This window comes from Thamnophis elegans, chromosome 2, assembly GCF_009769535.1.
Source record: "Thamnophis elegans isolate rThaEle1 chromosome 2, rThaEle1.pri, whole genome shotgun sequence".
Classification (NCBI taxonomy): Eukaryota; Metazoa; Chordata; class Lepidosauria; order Squamata; family Colubridae; genus Thamnophis; species Thamnophis elegans.
This window is the reverse complement of record NC_045542.1, coordinates 63,033,853-63,057,135: the sequence shown is the minus strand read 5'-3', so window position 1 is coordinate 63,057,135 and position 23,283 is coordinate 63,033,853. Positions and strand designations below refer to the sequence as shown.

Here is a 23,283-nt window from a genome sequence, read left to right as displayed (position 1 = left end):
CAGGTTTCATAGAAGGACTAAGTTGTACACACTTTACAGATGAGGAAAGAGAAGCGCATAGGTTTCAATAAGCTCAATTAATTATGTGTCCATCATAGTGATGTGAAGAATTCAACTCATATATGAATAAGTCCTAGAAGAAATGGAATAGGATGGAGATGAGGATGAAGATGAGATAGGATGAAGACCTGGATGTGAATCATCTTGGGGTGCTAATGGCCTGCAAGCTACTTCTAAAATTACATAAAGAAAAATATCATTATAAAGGAATTTGACAGTACTAAATATTGACTTGATTCTCGGGGGTTATGGGGGTAGGTATTCTACTGTTAGTTCTGGTTTGGAAATTTTTCCTAATTTTCTCTGGTATACTCCATCTTTCCAAATTAATTGATACTAGGGAAATTCATTACTTAATGGATTCCTGGGTTTCCTGCCAATGAATACCTTCCCTCATGTCATTCCATGCATCAATTTGGAGAAAATTGACAATATTTATATAGATGCTGAAGATGGCACATTTAAATTGGTTGAATTTTATGAAATGAAATCCTGAAACCAGATTTGGATGGCTCCAATTTGATCTCAATAATAAGTATGGATCCAAAATCTTGGAGGCAGTCTCAGGTACATAGAATTAAATTATATACCATAGACATCAGTAGGGAGGGATAAAGGACTGTGCCCCTTGTAAATGTGTGATCTCACAATAAAATTTTAGAGTTTTCCTTCAACATACTTTCTAAAATGCATTGCATATGGTGCAAAATTCCTTCAATGCTAGAGATTTAGTTTGCCCAATATACAGATAAGACTTCTATGGAGAATGTATAGAACTTTCTAGGCCATGGATAAATCAGCAGCAGCAGTTTCTCTCTCTTCCATAACCCAATGTTTTTTGTCCCTGCAGAAAAGACAATGCTTTAGGAAGCAAAATACATGTCTGAGAAAAGGACAAAGACATGCCCATCATTTTAATTGTGAAAATTGAAAAAGACAGTGATCAGAGAAATTCAACACTTTTTAAAATTTAAAATCAAATAGGAAAGAAAGTTTTTGTGTGCGAAAGGATTTACTGAAGGGCTTCATATAAAACCTTCAGATATCAGGAATGAAGTCAACTCTTTTGACCACATCATTACAGAGTATATTGTATGTATATCAGCCATGCAAACATATAGAACTGACAAGAGGCTGATTTCTTTGTAGGTCTGTTTAAAAAGCATCCACAATATAAGAAAGTAGGCACAATTGTTACCCATCAATCCAGAGAGTAGGATGTTGCATTACCTTGCTATTTAGAACCATTTCTTCCCTTTCCCATGATGTCATTCTGATCACTTCCAGTTCATCTAGGTGACCACTCTGTTACTCATGTGTTTCAGGTGTGATTTTTATTTCACCTTTTAACTGCAATTGAAGCCTCTGCTTTTTTATCCAAACCTTTACTTATGCTTGTTTTCTGAGCTTGTATCTACTTTCAAGAAGGCGAGCAATATGTTCTATCCATGTCAATGTTTCAGTCCTTCTTTGAAAAGCAGTGTGGAACTCACTTATATCCCAGTAGAATATGTAATCTACTGATCCCTTAGTCATCATCAAGATTGTGATGACTGTACGGTAGTTCTCAGGATTACCCTGTGACATTGGCAAATAGGAAATTCAAGTAGGATGTGAAGCATTTATCTGGCTAAGATAGCAGTTCAAATAAAGATGTGAATACTGAACTGAAGAAGCTTCTTGACAATCTGAACTGAAGAAGTTTCTTGGATGAGAAGAAAAATGTTTTTAAGGGGGAAAATGAAGAAAGTCCAGTTGCCTTTTGAACAGCACTTTTGGGACAATATGACCTGGATGACTGAGAATCTCCATAGACATCTAAATACTTGAAAATGAAATAGACCTTCTCAACTTCAAGTGATGGCCTGGCCCACCTCATATAGGATCAAATTATATTCATTATAAGTAGCAAACTGCTCCAGGGCCCACTTTTTTAATTCAATCACTGGAAGGATGTTAGAAATAAATTAAGAAAATCTCTGCCCTAATTATTAGCGGATAAATTGGGGTTCTGAATGGGAAACACTGTTGTTGAAATTATTGTAATACTGTCTTGTTCATCTCAATAAACCTTGCTTGGAAAGAATTACTTACTTTCTGTCTGAGGCTCCTTGCCAAGGAGATTGACCCTGGGGTGCTTGCAGAAAACCTGAGGGAAAATGAAATGGAGAAGATGTTTCTGTCCTCCCAGTTCCAGGTTTCCTCTCACTCAGTTCTTGACATTTTACAGTAGCTCAGCTATGAAGAATACAAAGACATCATAACCTACAGTAGCCACTTGGGAACCTTCTGAGTAACCTCAGGAAAAAGAGCTGGAGTAAGGAGCACAAGAAAAGTTTTCAACTATGTGAAATCATATCATAGAGGATGAACAGCGGTTTAACTAGCGCATAGAAATAGCTGAGAATGTGGGTTGTAGAAAAATGATTTAAAATTAAATATAACTTCTTTGGTTAAAACATTGAGGAATAGTTCAGGTGATGCTGAAGAAATGTTCCCTAGAGGTTTTAAAGAAGGCAGTGGATGAGCTGTTAAGAATATGTAAGGATAGGCAGTCAAATTCTTGGGTTACTCAATACATACCCTTTTCCTTACAGTTTCATAGGATTATTTTCTTTACAATCAGTACCTATCCTTTTCTTACCTGTGCACCCCTTTGCATATAAGCATGAAGCAAAAAATTTTTTGCCACATAGCAAAATATTTGATCCTGAATGTTGCACTGAAAACATACACAATGCCATTCACCTTGGTATCTTACAGCAGTTTTCATGTATGTAGGAAAACCATGAGTTTGGAAGCAGTTCTTGATTACATGTTTGACTTTGCCATAAGAATAAATTTCTGTCAATAAGATCACTGCGTGTAGTAATCTAAGAGTAATGCTGATGCACAGCTGTCATTCTGCACATGAAGGTGACCTTTGTGGAGATGATGCAGACATCTCTGGGTCCCACAGTTGCTAGGAAACTTCATAGAAGCAGGGCAGGGTGGATGCAACATGATGAACAGCAGCAATCCACTATATTGAGAATCATTCTGCTGGTACTTCCTGTTTTAGAGTATCAGGAAATGGAAGGAAGTGCTCAGTCCTTCTACTTCGTATGTGGATGAGTGTGTGTGTGGATCTGTGTCAGTACATTTCTGTACCTATGTCACTAGAGCTTATAAATCTGCAACCAACACGAAAACTACATCCTAACTTGGGATGGCGTGGGTTGGGATGCTATCCCTGTTACAATAGTTATAAGAAGGAAAACATGGTATTAAATATCTGGGTCTGTGTCCCTTGTTTGGCTCTCTTTCATGAGCATCTTGTGTTGTCTGCTTCTGATCTCCACCAAACTCTGGCCTATATAGACCTTTAGGGTCCTGTGTGCTTTCCGTCAACATGTTGTCCACAGTGGAATCACTCATCTCTGCTCAATAGGCTTGTGAATCTACTATGATTTGAATGGATTCGGTTAACCAGGAAGTGGGCAGGGCTTACCCATGACTGGATCTTGTGCTTGGTGTTGAGCACATGCCCCTTAGCTCTAGCCTACATGATTGAGCAGGTGAAGCCACAGCACTCCTTCAAGAAGATGAGGCTTGTCTTTGTTACATAGGGTGGAGAGGTTTGTTGTCCTCTTGATGTCACCTTCTTTTCTTTTACAGGAGCTATGAAGAAACAATCAATTATTGCCATAAGAACTTGACATACAGCTCTGGAAAATGAACTACAAATTGATCTGGGGGAAAAGGGCTCCCTCTGTTGTCCGAGCAATTCATTAGGAAAGACTGAGTACTGGTGCTGGGTCAGAACGAACTAATGAGTATCTTGAATATTCAAACAGTTGTAAAAATCACAGTAAATCTTATTTCCATTAAAATGCTACACTGGTCAGTCTCCCACCTTCAATATTGCTCCTGTTTTGGGCATTACATTTTTTGAATGACTCAAAGAGGTTAATTGCATTATTCCATAGGCCAACAGCGACATATGGTTGCAAAAAATGCAATCAACAGCATTAAACTTGTTTTAATCATGAACAGTAATTACTCGAGGTCTGTTTTGTTCAAACTCCATCCTGAATACTATGTCCAGTTTCAGTCATCACACTTCAAGAAGGATTTAGAGAAATTGGTTCAAAGAAAGCCTGTAAGGATGATCAGAGGACTAGAAACATAAACCTATGAAAAAAGATTAAATGCGTTTGGCATGTCTAACCTTGGGGGAAAAAATGACTGTGGGGGTGTGAATAGCACTCTTCCAATATCTGGAAGAGTAAAGGAAAGTCCAGACCTGTTATCTCTCATTTTAGAGTGCTTATTGTCCTTATAAAAAGCCAATCCTGGATGAAAGTTAGAAGAAAATTATGATTTCTGAATAAGCAGAGAGTAGAAGCAATTATTCAGAAAGATTGTGGGTTTCCTGTCATTGGGGGTGGGGAAGAAGCAACTGGATAACCATCAGTCTGGGACACTTTAATTTGGGTTGTTGCACAGAGGCTAGAGTTGAACTCAGTGGCGTAAGCCATCTCTTCCAACCCTATAATTCTTTAATGTGTGTGTGTGTGTATTTATTTATTTATTTATTTATTTATTTATTTATTTATTTATTTATTTGCTGGGAAAGATGGAGGGCAAAAGAAGAATGCAATGACAGAGATTGAGGTGGCTGGATGGAGTCACCAAAGCAGTAGGTGTGAGCTTAAATGGACTCCAGAGGATGGTAGAGGACAGGAAGGCCTGGGGGAACATTGTCCGGGGGGGGGGGTTGTGATGGGTCAGATGCAACTTCGCAACTAACAACAACAACAAATATATAAAATGTAATATAATAATGAAACATGTCCCATCATGGAAGCTATAAGTTTAATCAGGACATAATCCGAATATAAGTATATGCAGGATAAAGTACAGCCAAGAATGCAAACTCACTGATTTTGCTTAATACTATGCAGATTTCTTTCTCTCTCTCTTTGAATAAGCATGGACACCTTATCTTGTCCATTAAAAATGGGAGATGCAACTCCATATTCATGACTACCTACTTGTTTTCAGAAGGCAGGTTTTGGAAAGCTTGTTCTTTAAAAATTCAGCCATTTCCTTATCTTCTTCTCGTTCTCTGTGAAAAGAGGAAACTGCATCAAAGCAGCCATTTCTTAGGTTTGAAAAGACGATTACAAAGCAGTCTGAATGATGGCTCTCTAAACCTCTGTGAAAGAGAAAGCTACTTTTCTTTGATTCTTGAATTCTCTCATTTAGAGTAGTAAATAAATTCATTCCCATCGATTGGCAGGACAACCAAGGGAGGTACTTCCATGGGATTTAAAAAGGGCTTGGTCACTGGCTACATATACTTGTTTCTTGTCCTTTTATAAAATATTTCAAAATTCACAGAATCTTAAATAACCAATTAAGAAGTTTGGGTTGGATTTCTTGGGAAGACAACATGATTTTGCTAAGGTTATATTCCTGCCTTGATTACTTTTCAGTATAGGAAGTCCTCAACCTATGACCACAATGAGTCCAAAATTTCCATTGCTAAGCAAGACAACTGTTAAATGAGATTTGTTCCATTTTACAATATTTCTTGCCACGGTTGTTAAGTGAATCACTGCAGTTGTTACATTAGTAAAAACAGTTGTTAAGAGAATCTGGCTTCCCCATTGACTTTGCTTGTCAGAAGGTCACAAAAATGATCACATGACCCTGGGGCACTGTGACCATCATAAAACATGCCAATTGCCATGCTTCCAAAGTTTGATCCCATGACATGGGGATGCTATAATGGTCATAAGCATGGAAAATGTTCATATCTCGCTTTTTCAGTGCCATTTTAACTTCAAACAATCACTAAAAGAATGGTGGTAAGTCAAGAACTTCCTGTAATCAACTCCTGTTGCCACATTTCCTTTGGCAAAGTCCAAACAGTGTTTTTAACAGTATGGTATGATTAATGCAAAATTGAATGTAATACAATACAGAAAAGAAGTGAAAAAAATTCTGACTTTGAGTTCAGAAGGCCAACTGGTTTAACAGAGTCCCTGCAAGGTACAGTAGATAAAACATTGGCATTTTGGCAGCAACCTTGTCGAACTGAGTCCCCAAAAGATGGGTTAGGATAATTAGGATCCCAAAATCACAATTGACTCTTCTGAATCTGCATCTTTATGGTGCACTTTTCTGCCACATGACATCTACTAGATTTGCTCGACTGCAATTCCCAGAAATGCTAATTATTTACAATGCTGGTTTGGAATTCTGGGAGTTGTAGTAATACTGGGCATCAGTTTTGCAGTGTTATTTTAGGAATAAAAAAAGAATAACCACTATGTGTTTCTTTGGAATGTTTACAGGATTGGGGGAACATAAGGTAATCAAGAAAATTGGCATATTTACCTGAGCCTTTCAAACTCTACATCATCCACAAGGAAATCCCGAGTCTCTACAAGTTTATGAATTTGTTGCACTAACTCCTCCTCCTTCTGTTTGTCTTCTTTTGATTTTTTATTTTCTGCAGTTTGGGGAAAATACACATACAAATGTTTATTATTGAAAATTTTTGCAGGAAAGATGAAGATAATTCTCAGAACGGAGGAATTCCTAGAAAGATAATTGTTTAGATTAGATTAGATTATTGATTATCAGCACCCCAGTTGTAGAATATTCTCCCAAGAAAGTTTTTCTTACTTTTTGCCTTCGGAGACAGGAAACTATCTGCTTTTACTGGGTTTTTGAAATCCATATTAATCTTCCTGTCTCTTTATGACATTTTCCTCTTACCTGTTAACTTTGAATTTAATGTGTACTTGTTATATTGGAAATCCTAAAACGAAAAACAGCTCAGGGCACATGGAAAACTCTGAAAAATGAAATAATAAGGGCCCAAATCAAAATAATACTACAAAGAAAAATCACTGGCTGAGACCAACATAAAGAGCTTTCTGACAAATTGAAGAGCAAGGAGGACAAGTATAAAAAAAATGGAAGCATAAACATTTAACTAAAACACAGTACCAGCAAATAGCCCGAATCTACAGGAATGGAATCAGGCAGACTAAGGCTCAGAATGAATTAAGTCTTGCAACAAATGCCCAAAATAATAAAAATAAGTTTCTTTCAATGTGTAAGGAACAAGAAAAAAAAGTCAAGGAAATGATTCCACTAATGGGAGAAAATGGCAAAAAGGTGAGGGAGAAAGCAGAATCACTTAAATCTTTTTTTATACAAAGGGGGTGGGGGTGGGGAATAGCCCAACCCAACAAAAGCAACATATTGGGAGACAGAACAGAAATGTAGATTAATATAGGTAAGAAATTGGTTTAAAAACACCTATCCACTTAAGATGAATTCAGATCACCAGGACCAGGTGGTTTATATTCCAGAGAACTGAAAGAGCTGGCAGATGTGATCTTTTCCACGTACAGCAGAATCTATTGATGGACCTGACTCTCAACAGAATGGTATTCAAATATGGAGCTCATAGGCCACAGACAATTCAATTAAAACTGTCATGCAGCCTCTTGAACCTTTTTCAACAATTGCCTCTGAATTTGAGTCTTAGGTATCTGCATACGTCTATAGGAAAACAGTGTGTTATAAATCCTACAGCAGTTGTTGGATCAATCACTCCAATTATAGGCCTTACCTGGCACTGAAATCAACTTCTGTAACTCCTTTTTCAACCTGCTGATTTCCTTACAAAGCTGGATATCATCCATCCTGCACAAACAGAAAAAAAACCATAGTCCTGAGCATAAAATAGAGTTGCTTTGATGTAGTGGTTAAGGCATCAGATTAGGGAGATTATGATTTCTAACTTGGGCACAAAACCAACTGGATAACCTTGGGCCAGCCTTGTTCTCAGCCCTAGGAAGGAAGCAATGGCAAACCATTTCAGAAAAACCTTGCCAAGAAAACTGCAGGAATTTATCTAGGCAACCTTCAAGAATTGGACATGATTGAGCAAAACAAAACAAAACAAAAGAAACCAGAATAGAATTTATTAAAAGTTATGGAAGAAAACTGAATTAAAAATCCAGTGTTGTATTATTGTTGAATATGATCATGGCAGCAAGATTTTTATATGTGCAGAAATTGAAAATTAAAGAAGTTCCAGATGTTGAAGAATGGATGTTTGAAGTTATGGGTTTGACAGAATGGCAAAACTCACATTTTGAGAGAGAGAGAGAGAGAGAGAGAGAGAGAGGGAGGGAGGGAGGGAGGGAGGGAGGGAGGGAGAGAGAGAGAGAGAGAGAGAGAACGAGAACTACACACTCTTTTATTAAGAACTGGAATCTCTTATGGATTATATTACAATAGTAGAAAAACAGCTGGATGATAAATAGTTTTATAGATTAATTAAGGGGGGGATAACGGAAAATGCAAATAGTGATACAATGCAATCATATAAAAGAATAAGAAATGGTTACTGGTTCACATATGGGGTTTTTTAAGTTAGATCTTCAGTTTTGTACTTGTAGGCTTATGTTTTTGTGTATGTTTCTGTATTATGTTTTATCTTTATTTCATATATAGGATTTTAGTAACGTTTATATAGAAAGAGAAAATAATATTTATCACGCTAAAGCAGTGGTAGTCAACCTTTATCTACTTACCTCCCACTAATGGATCTTTCTTGATGGAAAAATTTCCTTACCGCCCACCAGTTTTTGCGCAAGTGCGGAACATGAGCATATTTCTTTTTTTCAGACATAGGTTCTGAATTTGTTTCACAATTTAACAACTACTTTTATTCTTATGTTTTGATCAGCACTCCACACAGTACTTTTTCCCCTCCTCTATTCCCTTTTATTACAAACACCAAAAACAATGCTGTATTAGGTGCCAATTTTTATTAAGTGTTACCATCAAAACAAAATACCTTTTCCTGCCTTCTTCTTCTTTACCTTTCTTATAGTATTTCACTATATCAAGGATCTCTTTTTCCCTTTTTTATTTTCTCCTCCTTCTTCCTTTACTTATTTCTTTCTTTTATTTTATAAGATAACAAAACTTAATTTATGAGCCAGACTAAACACTGCTTACTCTCCTCCTTTATTTTAGCCCCTTTTCTCTATTTTTCTTCCCTTTTTTGTTAATTTTTTTATCTTTTCCTTTTTATCTCCTTTTTTTACCTTCCTTAGGGCAATGTACAAAAGTAAGGCTGAGCTAGTTAGCCCACTTATTATTATTAGCCAACAACAATTCTCTCTTGCCTATAACTTTTCTTTCTCCTATTTTGCAACTGCTCTGCTCCGTTTTATTTTATAAGATAACAAAACTTATCTGCCTGTCCCTGTTATCAGTTTCCACTCCTCCCCTTCCTCTTCCCACGTGTTTGCTTGTTTGTGTGCACGCGCACATTGGTTTATTGATGTGTGCACTCGCGCTTGTCCACTCACTCAAAAGGAGGTTTTAACCTTCGAAGTTCCTACCACCCACCTGGAGTCCCAAAACGCCCAATAGTGGGCGGTAGGGACCAGGCTGACAACCCATGAGCTAAAGTGAACACAGAAACTATACATGATTATGGAAGGCAACGTCTACGTACTACTCTTTCAATGGTAATTGCCTTATTTCTTCCAAAGGAAAATGACACTGAATTTAAGAGAATCAATCTAAAGAGAAAAGTAGATAGAAGATGATTGAGGCATGATAGCTTGCTAGCCAGCTAGTGTGTGTGTGTGTGGGGGGGTTCTTTCAGTTGGAGTTTCCCACTATAGTTGGAGATAGAGGAATGCAGCACAGGACAAAATATCTGTCTGTCAAGCTAGGTAGATGGATGGATGGATGGATGGATGGATGGATGGATGGATGGATGGATAGATAGATAGATAGATAGATAGATAGATAGATAGATAGATAGATAGCGATAGACAGATTGGCAGACAGATAGATATCTTGTCCTGTGCCCTATTCCCCTATCTCCAACTATAGTTGAAAACTCCAGCTGAAAGAACTCCACTCCACACACACTCCTTGCAATATGCCTAAATATTATATATACATTGTGTTTATTTCTACATACTCGCCAGAAAGCACACTCAAAGAAACAGCAGCGCCTGAAACCAAGTAAATATTAGTTCATTAGTTTGTGATGTGTTTGTTTTAATTGCTGTTGTTATTTCTGGCTGTTTTTAATTTGATTATTAAGCCACTCTGAATTATGTAGAAAGTGGGAAGGCATATAAATAAATAACAATGCATATTATATGACTATGTTTGCACAGCAAAAAAAAAAGAAAGAAAAGGGGTTCAAGTCATTCACACATACTTCTTCATAACTACTTCATTAGTTAAGTGTAGGCAAACTACAGGGCGGGGCATAACCTTTTCCTAGGGGGTCACAGCAAGATCGACAGCAGTTTACAACTTCCGCGACACCTCATTTTAAAGCCCATAAAAAACTGAATTGAATGAGCTATTAAATGTTAAATTTGCTTTAAGAATGGCTGGAAAATTCGATTCGGAAGAACAAAGGATCATTGACAGAATAAAATGCATTGCCTTTCGAGAGGCTCGCGATGCTGGAGCGACGTTTATCAATCGAAAATGGATTGCAAACAAATTGAAACGTCATCCGGATTGGGTTACTGATAATTGGAACAAAACAGCCCAAGAATGTTTCACAAAATTTGGAGAAGGGCGTCCTCTGCAACTGTCCCAAGAAAGCAAAGCCATCATTGCAACTGGCAGTCGCAAACAACGAAAAGGAAACCGAAAAGTGGCCCAAGAAATCCTTCAAATTCGTGGAAAACGAGTTGATCAAAGGACAATCGGCCGATATCGAGAACGAGAAGGTTTGAAGCCATTCCACGTCATTTGCAAACCATTGAAAACTCAAACACACGTTCAAGATCGGCTTTGGTTGTGCGATTGGTTGTCTGAATGGACCGAGGAAGATTTTCTTCATTTGGCGCCATCTGACGAATTCTTCGTTTATGCCATTCGAAAACCGAATTTCCAGAACGATCGAATTTGGGCTAAAGACGTCGACGACATCGCCAAACATGAACGATATCGACAAATCGTTCGCAATCCGACTTGCATCGGGATTTTCGTCATTTTCACAGCCAAGAAACTGCATTGGGTTTTGAAGGATAAAGGGGAATCCTGGGATGGCAGTTATTTCCGTGAGAAAATTTTATTGGAGAATGTCATTCCATTTCTCAGTGATCCAGACAATGTCTTGGTGGTTGGTGAGGCTGTCTTTCTTCATGACAAAGCTCCTTGCATGCGTGCAAATGCGACTCAGCAATTGTTAAAGGAAAACAATGTCGAATTTTGGGGCAATGACGTCTGGCCGGGAAATTCGCCAGATCTCAATCCGGCAGAGAACATTGGGGCCATAATTAAGGATGAAGTGGAAGCTCTGATGATTCAGGAGCAAGGTCAAAATCGATATTCGGTTGAAACTTTGAGAATGAATTTGGAAACTGTGTTGAAAAATCTGGAAAATCGAACGGAACTGTTTGAAGATTTGTTGTGTTCTTATCCACCTCGTTTGAATGCTGTTCGAAGGGCTAATGGTGGTCATACTGACTATTAAATCGTGTCAATAAACTCAGTTTTTGATGGGCTTTCGAATGGTGTATGAATTATTTGTGTTGTTATTACAAGTGTTGCTGTGACCCCCTAGGAAAAGGTTATGCCCCGCCCTGTACGTTTCACTTATCAAAACCTCTGCAACTTTCTCTCCTTTGAAATATTTTCCAACATTTATTCAGTAAATATGAATGAAAATTAAGAGGAAAAATACAGGAGAATCTATGTGCTAAGCAAAATATTAATACTAATAATGCATGTAAAAAGATGCCAGGCTGAGTAAGGCTGCACACAGTCTGAAGGAGCTGTCCATGGTACTGAGTTTGACCAAGGACAAAGACCAAAATTTTAAAATTCGTATCCCATTAAGTAAATCTATAGATCCACACTGTACATTTTAAAATCTTTTTGTAACACTGCATTACATGTAAGAGTAAACTCTGATAAGCCTAAGGTTATGAACTCTGAACAGATATGTCTATCATTGTACTGTACCAGCATTGTTACACAGCTGATCTGTATACCTTACTTTTCGGAGTATAAGATGCGCCCCCACCCCAAAAGTGGGTAGAAATGCCTGTGCATCTTATACAATGAATATTGCTGAAGCTCCACCAGCCCCCACCCTTTTACCATTTTCAGCCTCCATGTGTCGCGTTTTCAGACTCCGCACGCTCCATTTCCAGGCTGCGGGGATCACCTCAGAACATCGCTGCTGATTGCTGCCTCCACACGTTGAATTTTTGGCCTTCATGCATCACATTTTTGGCTGGTTTCAGGTGGCAGGGATCGGCAGGGATCAATGGGGATTGGAGGCAGCAACTGAGATCCCCGCAGTCTGGAACCAACCAAAAATATGATGTGCAGAGGCCAAAAATGGGGCATGCGGAGGCTGAAAATGGGGTGTGTGGAGGCTGAAAATGGGGCATGCAGAGGCTGAAAATGCACAGAGGCCAAAAAATGTGATGCATGGAGGCCAAAAATGCAATGCATGAAGGGGGAGATCGGTGGTGATGTGCTGTGATGATCCTGGCAGTCTGGAATGGGTCTCAAACAGAGTGTGCAGAGGCCGAAAATCTCACACACAGAGGCCAAAAACGTGACATGCGGCGATGGGTTGTGGCGATCCTGGCAGCCTGGAACAGCTGATAGGCGGTATTCTGGGAGGCCAGTCCAATTGCCAATTAGCTGCTTGTGCTGAATCAGGATATAACAATGTGCTGAAACTGACCAGGCTGTTTGCTATTTACTGCAAGGACGCTAGCCAGATGAATACCAATGGATGCTGGTAGGCAGAGGCAGAATGTTTTTGTTTTCCTCCCCAAAAACTAATGTGTGTTTTATAATCTGAAAGATACAGTAATTTAAAAGAGAAATGTACATTGGCTAGTATCACCTTTTAAAATGCTTGCCTCTTGGTCTCTCTGTCTGTCTATCAAATTTAGATATCACCCATCTTACTCTCAGAATGACTCTGGGCAGTTTACAGACAAAAGCTTTAAAAGCCATATAAAAACATAGTACATACCAAGATCAGTAAAATGGGAGCCAAGTAAAAACACAGCAAAAATAAATTAAAAGGCAGTAGGAGGCAGTGAATGTCTTCAGGTCTCTAACCACTTTCAGATTTGCATGCCCCTCTTTGAGCCCCATGTGAGTTGGTAGAGCCAAGTCTTAATTTTTCTGATAGGTCAGGAGAGGGGGGATCATTTACTCTTGGGGGAAGATTTTTTCATAGGACAGGGGCAATGGCAGAAAGAGTCTCTACCAATTGGGATTCTTTAAGTTATGGGGTCTGCAACATACCTTCCTTGCTAAGTCCAGAACTTGGAATAGAGTCAACTTTATCCTCAGAATTCACAGCTTAATTGCTTCCAGTATGGAGTGATTGGAAGCCAGATAGAAATAATTCTCTAGTAAAAGAATCTGAGTTACAGAAATATATTCTTAACCATTCTAAGTCTCAGTATTGGAAAATTAGCTCTTCCTGATAAGACAGCAAAGAAAACGGTTGTGGCATGACACAAATAGGAAGTCCTTCTCTCACAGTGCCTTATGGCCAGGGGTGAAATTCAGCTGGTTCTGGCAGGTTCTGGAGAACCAGTAGCATAAATTTTGAGTAGTTCTGGCTGGTCCCAGAGTGGGGTGAGAATGGTGATTTTGCAGAATCCTTCCCCCAGAGGTGGGGAGGGAATGGGGATTTTGCAGTATCCTTTCCTTGCCATGCCCATCAAGCAACACCTACAGAACCAGTAGTAAAAAAAAATGAATTTCACCACTGTCTAAAGCTATAGGCAGTGCAAGCTAATCTCAAAATACTGGTCTGCTTTCTTGTTTTTACAATCATGCTGTCCATGTTTGAACTCTTGAAGATATTCAGAATGACAAGTTTAAAGGGCAATGTTCAGCTGACAGAAGGGATATTTACACACACAAACACACACACACACACAAACACACACACATATATATCCCTCTCTCCCCTCCTCTCTCTCTGTCAAATATGTGAAAGACAGGAGGGCTACAGGATAGAAAAACAGTAACCTGCTTTTCTGATATAAATCCTTTGCAAACATTGCTACTCTCGGAGTTCTTTCCAAATCAGCTTGTCATCACAGAAACCTCTGAAATTTCTGGGGCAGGTTGAACAATGTAGCCTTTGAGGAAGCGAAGTTGGTCTGATTCTGTTGAGAGATTCTTCTCATGCAATGAAGCCTACAATTATTCTGAGGAATGTGTTGCAGATGTGGGGATTGAAGAGTGTAAAGACGTGTTCAAAATTGCATGGAGGGACAAAAGCTGTTGAGTTACAATACAATACAATAGCAGAGTTGGAAGGGACCTTGGAGGTCTTCTAGTCCAACCCCCTGCCTAGGCAGGAAATCCTATACCGTTTCAGACAAATGGCTATCCAACATCTTCTTAAAGACTTCCAGTGTTGGGGCATTCACAACTTCTGGAGGCAAGCTGTTCCACTGATTAATTGTTCTAACTGTCAGGAAATTTCTCCTCAGTTCTAAGTTGCTTTTCTCCTTGATTAGTTTCCACCCATTGCTTCTTGTTCTACCCTCAGGTGCCTTGGAGAATAGTTTGACTCCCTCTTCTTTGTGGGATATTGGAACACTGCTATCATGTCTCCCCTAGTCCTTCTTTCTATTAAACTAGACATACCCAGTTCCTGCAACCGTTCTTCATATGTTTTAGTCTCCAGTCCCCTAATCATCTTTGTTGCTCTTCTCTGTACTCTTTCTAGAGTCTCCACATGTTTTCTACATCGTGGCGACCAAAACTGAATGCAGTATTCCAAGTGTGGCCTTACCAAGGCATTATAAAGTGGTATTAACACTTCACGTGATCTTGATTCTATCCCTCTGTTTATGCAGCCTAGAACTGTGTTGGCTTTTTTGGCAGTTTCCGCACACTGCTGGCTCATATTTAAATGGTTGTCCACTAGGACTCCAAGATCCTTTTCACAGTTACTACTTTTGAGATTGGTACCACCTATACTGTACCTGTGCATTTCATTTTTGTTGCCTAAATGTAGAACCTTACTCTTTTCACCATTGAATTTCATTTTATTAGATAGTGCCCAATATTCAAGTTTGTCAAGATCCTTCTGTATCTTTAGCCTGTCTTCTGGAGTGTTGGCTATTCCTGCCAGCTTGGTGTCATCTGCAAATTTGATGAGTTCCCCATTTATTCCCTCATCCAAATCATTGATGAAGATGTTGAAGAGTACTGGGCCCAAAACAGAACCCTGGGGTACTCTACTGCATACTTCCCTCCATGAAGATGCAGTTCTATTGAGGACTACACGTTGAGTGCAGTTGGTCAGCCAGTTACAAATCCATCTGGTGGTGATGCTGTCTAACTCACATTCTTCTACTTTATCTAGTAGCAGGTTATGGTCTACCTTATCAAATGCCTTACTGAAGTCCAAGTAAACTATATCAACGGCATTCCTCTGGTCCACTAATTTTGTCACATTATGAAAGAATGCAATAAGATTAGTCTGGCATAATCTGTTTTTGACAAACCCATGTTGGCTTTTGGCTATTACTTTGTTTGCTTCTAGGAGTTCACAAATTCATTGCTTGATTATCTTTTCCAGAATCTTTCCTGGTATTGAGGTCAGGCTGATAGGTGTATCGTTTCCTGGATCTGTTTTTTCCCCCTTTTTTGAAGATGGGAACCACATCAGCTCTTTTCCAGTCCTCTGGTAGTTCCCCAGTGCTCCAGGATCTCTGAAAGATTTCACCCTATCAACTGAAAATTGATAGGGTGAAAAAAAAGGAGGGGAGAAGGAAGAAAAATCTAGCAAGAGAATTCAAAACTACCTGCTTCTTGCTACCTTACAAACTTGGAAAATGATACTCCTCCCCTCCATCATCTGAATACTGTATCACACATACACACAAAGACCCAATTTTCCAAATTTCCAACTCACATGTATCGGAGCTCTGATTCTCTCCGCACAAGAACATCCCTGATTCTCTCAATTTTGAAAAGTTCTCCTTCAATATCATCAATGGTAGCTGTAGAGTCAGCCATAGAAACTATTTCTTCCCCTGAAGAAATAACAGACAAGAAAATCAGTTAGTGAGAAGGATAGAAACGAAGAGAAGGAGAAGGTCTAACATCAGCCAATCCTTTGAGTGAACAGGCTGAAGATTAGTGTTGCCAGCATCTTAAGCAATGTTAATTGCATGGAACTCAATGAAACCCTATCAGTCTTTATTGTGAGCCTTGTATATAAGATAGCCATATGAATATTTACAATAAAAAACCAATTGTTCCTTGGTACAGGAAGTACCTCAACATTGTTAGAACTGTCATTCCTAATTTTACTTCATTCCCCATGACACTGATCTTCTTTCATCTCTAAACATGGTTTCCACAGCCTTATCCTCCATAGTTTCCTAGCTTATCCCTGTCCTTTCCATCTCAAAGGACTTTAAAAAACATTGCCCACTCCTGCTGAAAAGGAAACTACAGGAATTCCTACTACTACTATTTAGAAGGTAGTGAGAGGGTTTCCCATGGGACTATTGGAGTCTGAATACAACATCCATTACCTGCATCATGCTAGGATGGTGTAGCAATTCCACTTGTTCCCTATCCCCATGACTGGCCCTTCCCTCATTCCTAGGCCTTGATTTATCCTGTTTTATTTTGCTGTTTGCTGCATTGCTAAATACCCACCAGTTGCAAAATAAAAAAAAATGAAGAGAGCCAGGAGGTCATTGCTATGCCAGCAGCTTTTTCTGTTGCTTTTTCTGTAAAGATCATTAGTGAGAAAAGGATGGTTTTTCCTAGGTTTAAATACGTGGTCTATGTTGATTCCTCCCTACCTCAATATTTTGGATTCTGAATTAAAGTATTTGACCTCCTACCAGGATTTCAACTGGAACTAAAGCAAAATGCTTGAATGGCAAATAAGGGCTAAAGACATGGAACAACACTGAAACACTGGGAGAATCTTTAGCATCTCCTCCAATCTAGAAGTTGAAGGGATGTCAACCATAGAGTGACTCCTCCCTCCCTTCCTCCCTTCCTTCAACATATCTTCAAGGATTTAACATAATCTTAGAGTCTCAACTCTAAGATTGCAGTATATGTGCTTGCCTTCACACTTATTCACATTATTTCTCTGGGGAATCATTGAAATGAAACGTATTATTGAAAAATGAAATGCCTGAATAGGTCTTTTTCCTAAGGGTGAGTAGACAAAAGCCTTTTTATTGGGTCAAAGAAGAACCCCCCCTCTTTAAATAAAATCCAACAGGGAGCAACAATTATGACACACCTGTCAGTGAAGAGGATGTGTTGATAATAAGGATGGTCCCTCACTGAAGTTTCTATCATTGGTTTTTTTTTAATGCTAAGGTACCCTTTGTGTTCTTTCATGAATGGCTGTAGCTCAGCAGGAAAGTATATGTTTGGCATATCCAAGAACTCAAATTCAATTCTTGGCATCTCCAGAAAGAACAAAGAAGCACTGATGCCTGTAAATCATTGCCAGCAATACTGTGCAAAATGGACCAATGGTCTGACCTAGAATCATCAGCTTCTTAGGTTTCTGTGTTCTCCCCACCCCACCCACCTTGTAAGTATTGCCATTTATTGTTAATTCCTCCTTCTGGGAAATGATGAAAGTTGGTGGCACATGCATTTAAAAAAAATATCCAACAGGCTCCTGTGGACAAATTGAAACACTGGACATGAGTTATAAGTGATCTGCCCCAACACCCCAAAATCATCTTGTACTGATTTGAGTTCTGCAATCCTTGGATCAGTTCTGCCAAATATGACTTGTGCAGAGAGAGAAACAAGTTTGTAACTTCGTTATCTTTATGCAAACCTTAAGGCCAGCAGTGCCATCCTTCTCTAGTACACGAAAGCTAGTTTAATATATACGGTATGAGCAGAGGTCAGTAATAAGATCGGCATTTCATTATTGGAGCCAACTTGGTCTGTGCTGGTAGGTCAAGGTAAGCAAAAAAGAGCAGGGCTTAAGCTCAATTTTGTTGTGTTTAGGAAGAGTTCCTCTAAGCAGAAGAGAGAAAAAACTGCAAACATCTGCCTTACATGACCTTGGGGAAGAGAAATTGCTTTTAGGTGCCTAGCATTCTAATTAACATGGGAATGCTCTGGTTTGAGTGCCTCTGTCAAATACCAGCCCTGGCACAAATTTCTACTATGCTGGCTGGGGAATTCTGGGAATTGAAGTCCACAAGTCTTAAAGTTGCCAAGTTTGGAGACCCCTGGCCTAGGAGATACTCAGGCTTCTACATAAATCAAGACATCTCTCCAACACTTGATCTGGACTGACTCAAGACTTTTAGTTGTTTTAAGTGAAGCAGCATGAAGATGGAGAGATGACATGTAACTGTAATGGTCCAAAAATTCCCACAGCCATTGCAGGGAATACTTGAATGCCCTCTCAATTTGTATGGAAGAACAGGAAATGGTTCCTTTAATTGGCATGCTGTTTTCAGAGTGGGGAGTCAACAAGGAGCTATATTTACGATGAAATGACCCAAACTTAGTGCCATATCTACAGCAAGTGATACAATACAATACAATAGCAGAGTTGGAAGGGACCTTAGAGGTCTTCTAGTCCAACCACCTGCATAAGCAGGAAACCCTATACTGTTTCAGACAAATGGTTATCCAACATCTTCTTAAAGACTTCTTAAGTGTTGGGGCATTCGCAAGTTCTGGAGGCAAGCTGTTCCACTGATTAATTGTTCTAACTGTCAGGAAATTTCTCCTCAGTTAATTGCTTCTCTCCTTGATTAGTTTTCACCCATTGCTTCTTGTTCTACCCTCAGGTGCCTTGGAGAATAGTTTGACTCCCTCTTCTTTGTAGCAACCCCTGAGATATTGGAACACTGCTATCACGTCTCCCCTAGTCCTTCTTTCTATTAAACTAGACATACCCAGTTCCTGCAACCATTCTTCATATATTTTGGTCTCCAGTCCCCTAATCATTTTTGTTGCTCTTTTCTGCACTCTTTCTAGAGTCTCCACATCTTTTCTACATCGTGGCGACCAAAACTGAATGCAGTATTCCAAGTGTGGCCTTATCAAGGCAGATCCACCTTTTAAAATGACAGTGTCTTCTTTGACATGTAGTTAGGTGAAACTAGCAGATTTCTGAAATGCATGTCCATATGCCATTTTCTTATCTTCAAACAGTTTTTGTGTTTTATTGCATAAATTTAGTAAAGTGGTTGGATAGATGGATAGATGCTTCTTACTTGATTCAATACTATTTGCTATATAATTTAAATCCATAATTACAAGAGAATAGATGCGGAGGGACAAGCAATGGGTCTGTTCTGTCATTAAGCTTATTGCTGTCAGAGCTGGCTTATTGCTTTCCCATTCACAAAAATTGGGAGCTTTTCCCCTGAAGAAATAAATAATAAATCCTTACTTGGAGTTAAAAACCACATTTGGAAGCAATAAATGAATTCCTTTAGAAAAATAAAGGCTATCTTCAGGCATCTTAGTTAAGAATGAGGATGCTACTTTTCTGGCAACCTCCAAATCACGTGTTTTTAACTTCCAGAGACTATCTATGGTCCTTCAATTATTCTAAGGGATTCTTCCTTTGAGTCTTTAGTAAACAAACTCCATCCTGCAATGATCTGGGTCAGATATCTTGGGGGGGGGGGGGTTGGGGTGAAGAGGAACCAAATCTTTTGGTTCTCAGCCAGATGTTCTTGCTCATATTTGTCTTCTTTTCTCCCTATCACTACTTAATGACACGTTATTCTGTCTCGATTGCCAGGGAAATAGACAAGTGACCAAGAAGCCCCTCCTATAAGCCACAACATCTCCAGGAGCTGTGGGGGTGTAGGAAGTAGGTAGAGGAATGAGCCATCAATCTTCTCTTGACTACTATAAAACTTTCAAGGAATAGGAGACCATGCACAGTTAACACATGAATATCCATGTGTTAATAACCATGGATACAAACATATATTTATACACAATACCCATACAGACACACATATATATTTATCCTGCACAGGTGCAAGGATTTGAGCCCTGTTGCTAGAGGTAAAGGTCATAGAACTGAGTTGGTATTTCAGCAGTACCCCAGATGTGCAAAGTAAACTTACCTTTGCCTGAATCTGCTGCAGTCCACTTGGTTGATTCCAGGGATCCATACTGAGTAGATGCCTTGCTCTCCTTTTCCATCTTCACTCCTTGCTGTGGTTTTTAAAATCCCCCCGTTTCCCCCTGTTTTTTAAAATGGTCAGAATTCCCTAAGGAGGAGGACTTCTAAGGAGAAGGGGTTGCCAGGAAGCGAAGGTCAGCTTTTGATCAAGGAATCATTTAGTGGGGAATCAAAAGAGCATGGATCTCAGCCAAACCCGGTCCCAGCTTGGCAGCTGCCGCCCACCATCAGTTCATGCCGCGATGCTCTTGTACATCTGTCGGGGGTGGGGGGGATAAGGCAGAATCTGAGGCTGCAGGAGACTAGATGAAGGTCTATTATGACACTGAGAGGTGCCCTCTGGTGGTTAAAAAAAGGTTTTATTTTTATCATTTGAAAGACTTCCAGAAAATCAAAACACCCCTACTTATTTATTCCACTGATTTTGTCCCATCTTTGCCTGCAACTACTCATTACTCAACCACTCAATTTAACTCCATGCAAAACAGTGTAGAACCACTCGCATAAATATCTCTTTGTTTCTAAATAAATTCAGCTAATAGCCATATATCAAGCTAGGTAAGGTAAAGGTTCCCCTTGCACGTAAGTGCTAGTCACTCTAGGGGGCATGCTCATCTCTGTTTCAAAGCTGAAGTCTGAAGATGTCTCCGTGGTCATGTGGCCAGCATGACTAAATGCCAAAGGCGCACGGAACACTGTTAACTTTCCACCAAAGGTGGCTCCTATTTTTCTATTTGCATTTTTACATGCTTTCAAACTGCTAGGTTGTCAAAAGCTGGGACAAGAAACGGGAGCTCACACCATTATGTGGTGCTCGGGATTCGAACCACCAAACTGCCCACCTTTCTGATTGACAAGCTCAGCATCTTAGCCACTGAGCAACCATGACCCTTTGTAACAAGCTAAGCCTACCCTAAGTTGCAGATTGCTGCAAGAGTTTCCTCAATATTATGACATATCCAGAGGTGGTATTCAACAGGTTTTGACCAGTTCTGGAGAACTGGTAGCAGAAATTTTGAGTAGTTCGGAGAACTAGTAAACACCACCTCTGAATGGTCCTGCCCCCATTTAATCTCTGCCTCCCAAGTCCCAGCTGATGGACTGGAAATGGAGATTTTGCAGTAACCTTCCCCTGGAGTGGGGAGGAAATGGAGATTTTACAGTATCCTTTCCCTGCCATGCCTACCAAGCCACACCCACCAAGACATGCCACACCCACTAAGACATACCCACAGAACCAGTAGCAAAAAATTTTGAATCCCACCACTGGACCATTTCTTCCATTTCTTCCTTGACCTTTTTAGAGAGAGCAAAGAAGAAGAATAATCAGTTTGTGTGACACAAAATGTAAATTTATCTGCAGTTTGGAAGACAGAAGCTTTGTTCCTCTTTCCTTTACTTCTACTAAGTCTTGAGCTTTATGGCATTTTCACAACATCAATTTCCAGGAAGTTTTCGTTGTGTTCAGCCTCTGGTGGATCCCTTCATGTATTGTTGACATTCCACACTAAGCCTTTTAGCTACAAAGGATATGAACTAAAGTCCCACAAGAATAGAGAATTTCCCCCTCTTTATACTTAACATAATCTTGGTAGAAAATGAACAAAACTCCCAGATGTCCACTATCTTTACTTTCTGATGAGTAGAAAAATTAAAATCTATGTATGCTGGGACTTGCAATGACCCAGTGCAATAAAAGAAATTCAGGTTAATTGAAAGTTGGTAAGGATTTCTATTTTTCACCAAAGTCTGCAAGTTCCATCATTTAATATTTATCTGTGAATAATAATAATAATAATAATAATAATAATAATAATAATAATAATATACACAGCTGGCATAGTTAACTGGACACAAGCTGATTTAGACCTTTTGGACCGAAAAACCAGGAAACTAATGACAATGCACTACAGTTTACATCCACGTGGTGATACTGATAGACTATACCTGCCCCGAAAAACAGGTGGCAGAGGATTATTACAAGTGAAGCAAACAGTTGAAGAAGAAAAACATGCACTGGCTGATTATTTAAAAGACACTCAAGAACATCTATTAATCGAAGTAAAGAACAAAAATCTACTGAAGGCCCAACAGACAAAACAAGAATACAGAAAAGATGTGATAAAATCAAGAATGGAGAGTTGGCAGAACAAAGCACTGCATGGTCAATTTCTGGAAAAAATAAAAGATAAAGTGGACAGTGAACAAACTTGGTTATGGTTAAAAACAGGTACATTAAAGAAAGAAACAGAGTCACTAATCCTGGCTGCGCAAGAACAAGCTATCCGCACAAATGCCATTAAGGCCAAAATCGAAAAATCCTCTGATGATGCCAAATGCAGACTTTGCAAAGAAGCTGATGAAACTGTTGATCACATACTCAGCTGCTGTAAAAAAATCACGCAGACTGATTATAAATTGTGGCACAATTCAGTAGCACAAATGATCCATTGGAATTTGTGCAAAAATTATAATATTAAAACAGCAACAAACTGGTGGGAACATCAGCCTGAAAAAGTCACCGAAAATCAGATGGTCAAGATCTTGTGGGATTTCCGTATACAAACCGACAAAATACTGGCGCATAATACACCAGACATCACACTGGTTGAGAAAAATAAGGTCACAATCATAGACATCGCAATACCAGGTGATAGCAGGGTCGCCGAGAAGGAACATGAAAAAATCGCAAGATACCAGGACTTAAAAATCGAAATTCAACGACTATGGCACAAACCAGCAGTGGTAATTCCAGTGGTAATTGGCACACTGGGTGCTATTCCAAAAGCACTGGAATTACATTTAAAACAGTTAAAAATTGACAAAATCACCATCAGTCAAATGCAAAAAGCCGCACTGCTTGGATCTGCACGCATATTACGAAAATACGTTACGACGTCCTAGGCCCCTGGGTGGGGCCCGACTAGTAACCAATGCCAAATCCGGCGAAACAACTGGCCGCTGTGATACAATTGTACAATAATAAATTGCAGATA

The 23,283-nt window shown here is 39.3% G+C and overlaps 1 protein-coding gene across 1 annotated transcript; it reads right to left on the bottom strand.

Moving 5' to 3' along the window:
- Positions 1-3,601: 3,601 nt before the first annotated feature.
- On the bottom strand, positions 3,602-20,307 carry LOC116503014 (uncharacterized protein C16orf45 homolog). The gene is made up of 6 exons (XM_032209101.1): positions 20,229-20,307; positions 16,043-16,163; positions 7,697-7,770; positions 6,448-6,562; positions 5,097-5,170; positions 3,602-3,720 (listed from the first exon to the last, which is right to left on the bottom strand). Exons 1-6 carry the CDS (start codon positions 20,305-20,307, stop codon positions 3,602-3,604), a joined length of 582 nt encoding a protein of 193 aa, XP_032064992.1.
- Between the last annotated feature and the right edge of the window lie 2,976 nt (positions 20,308-23,283).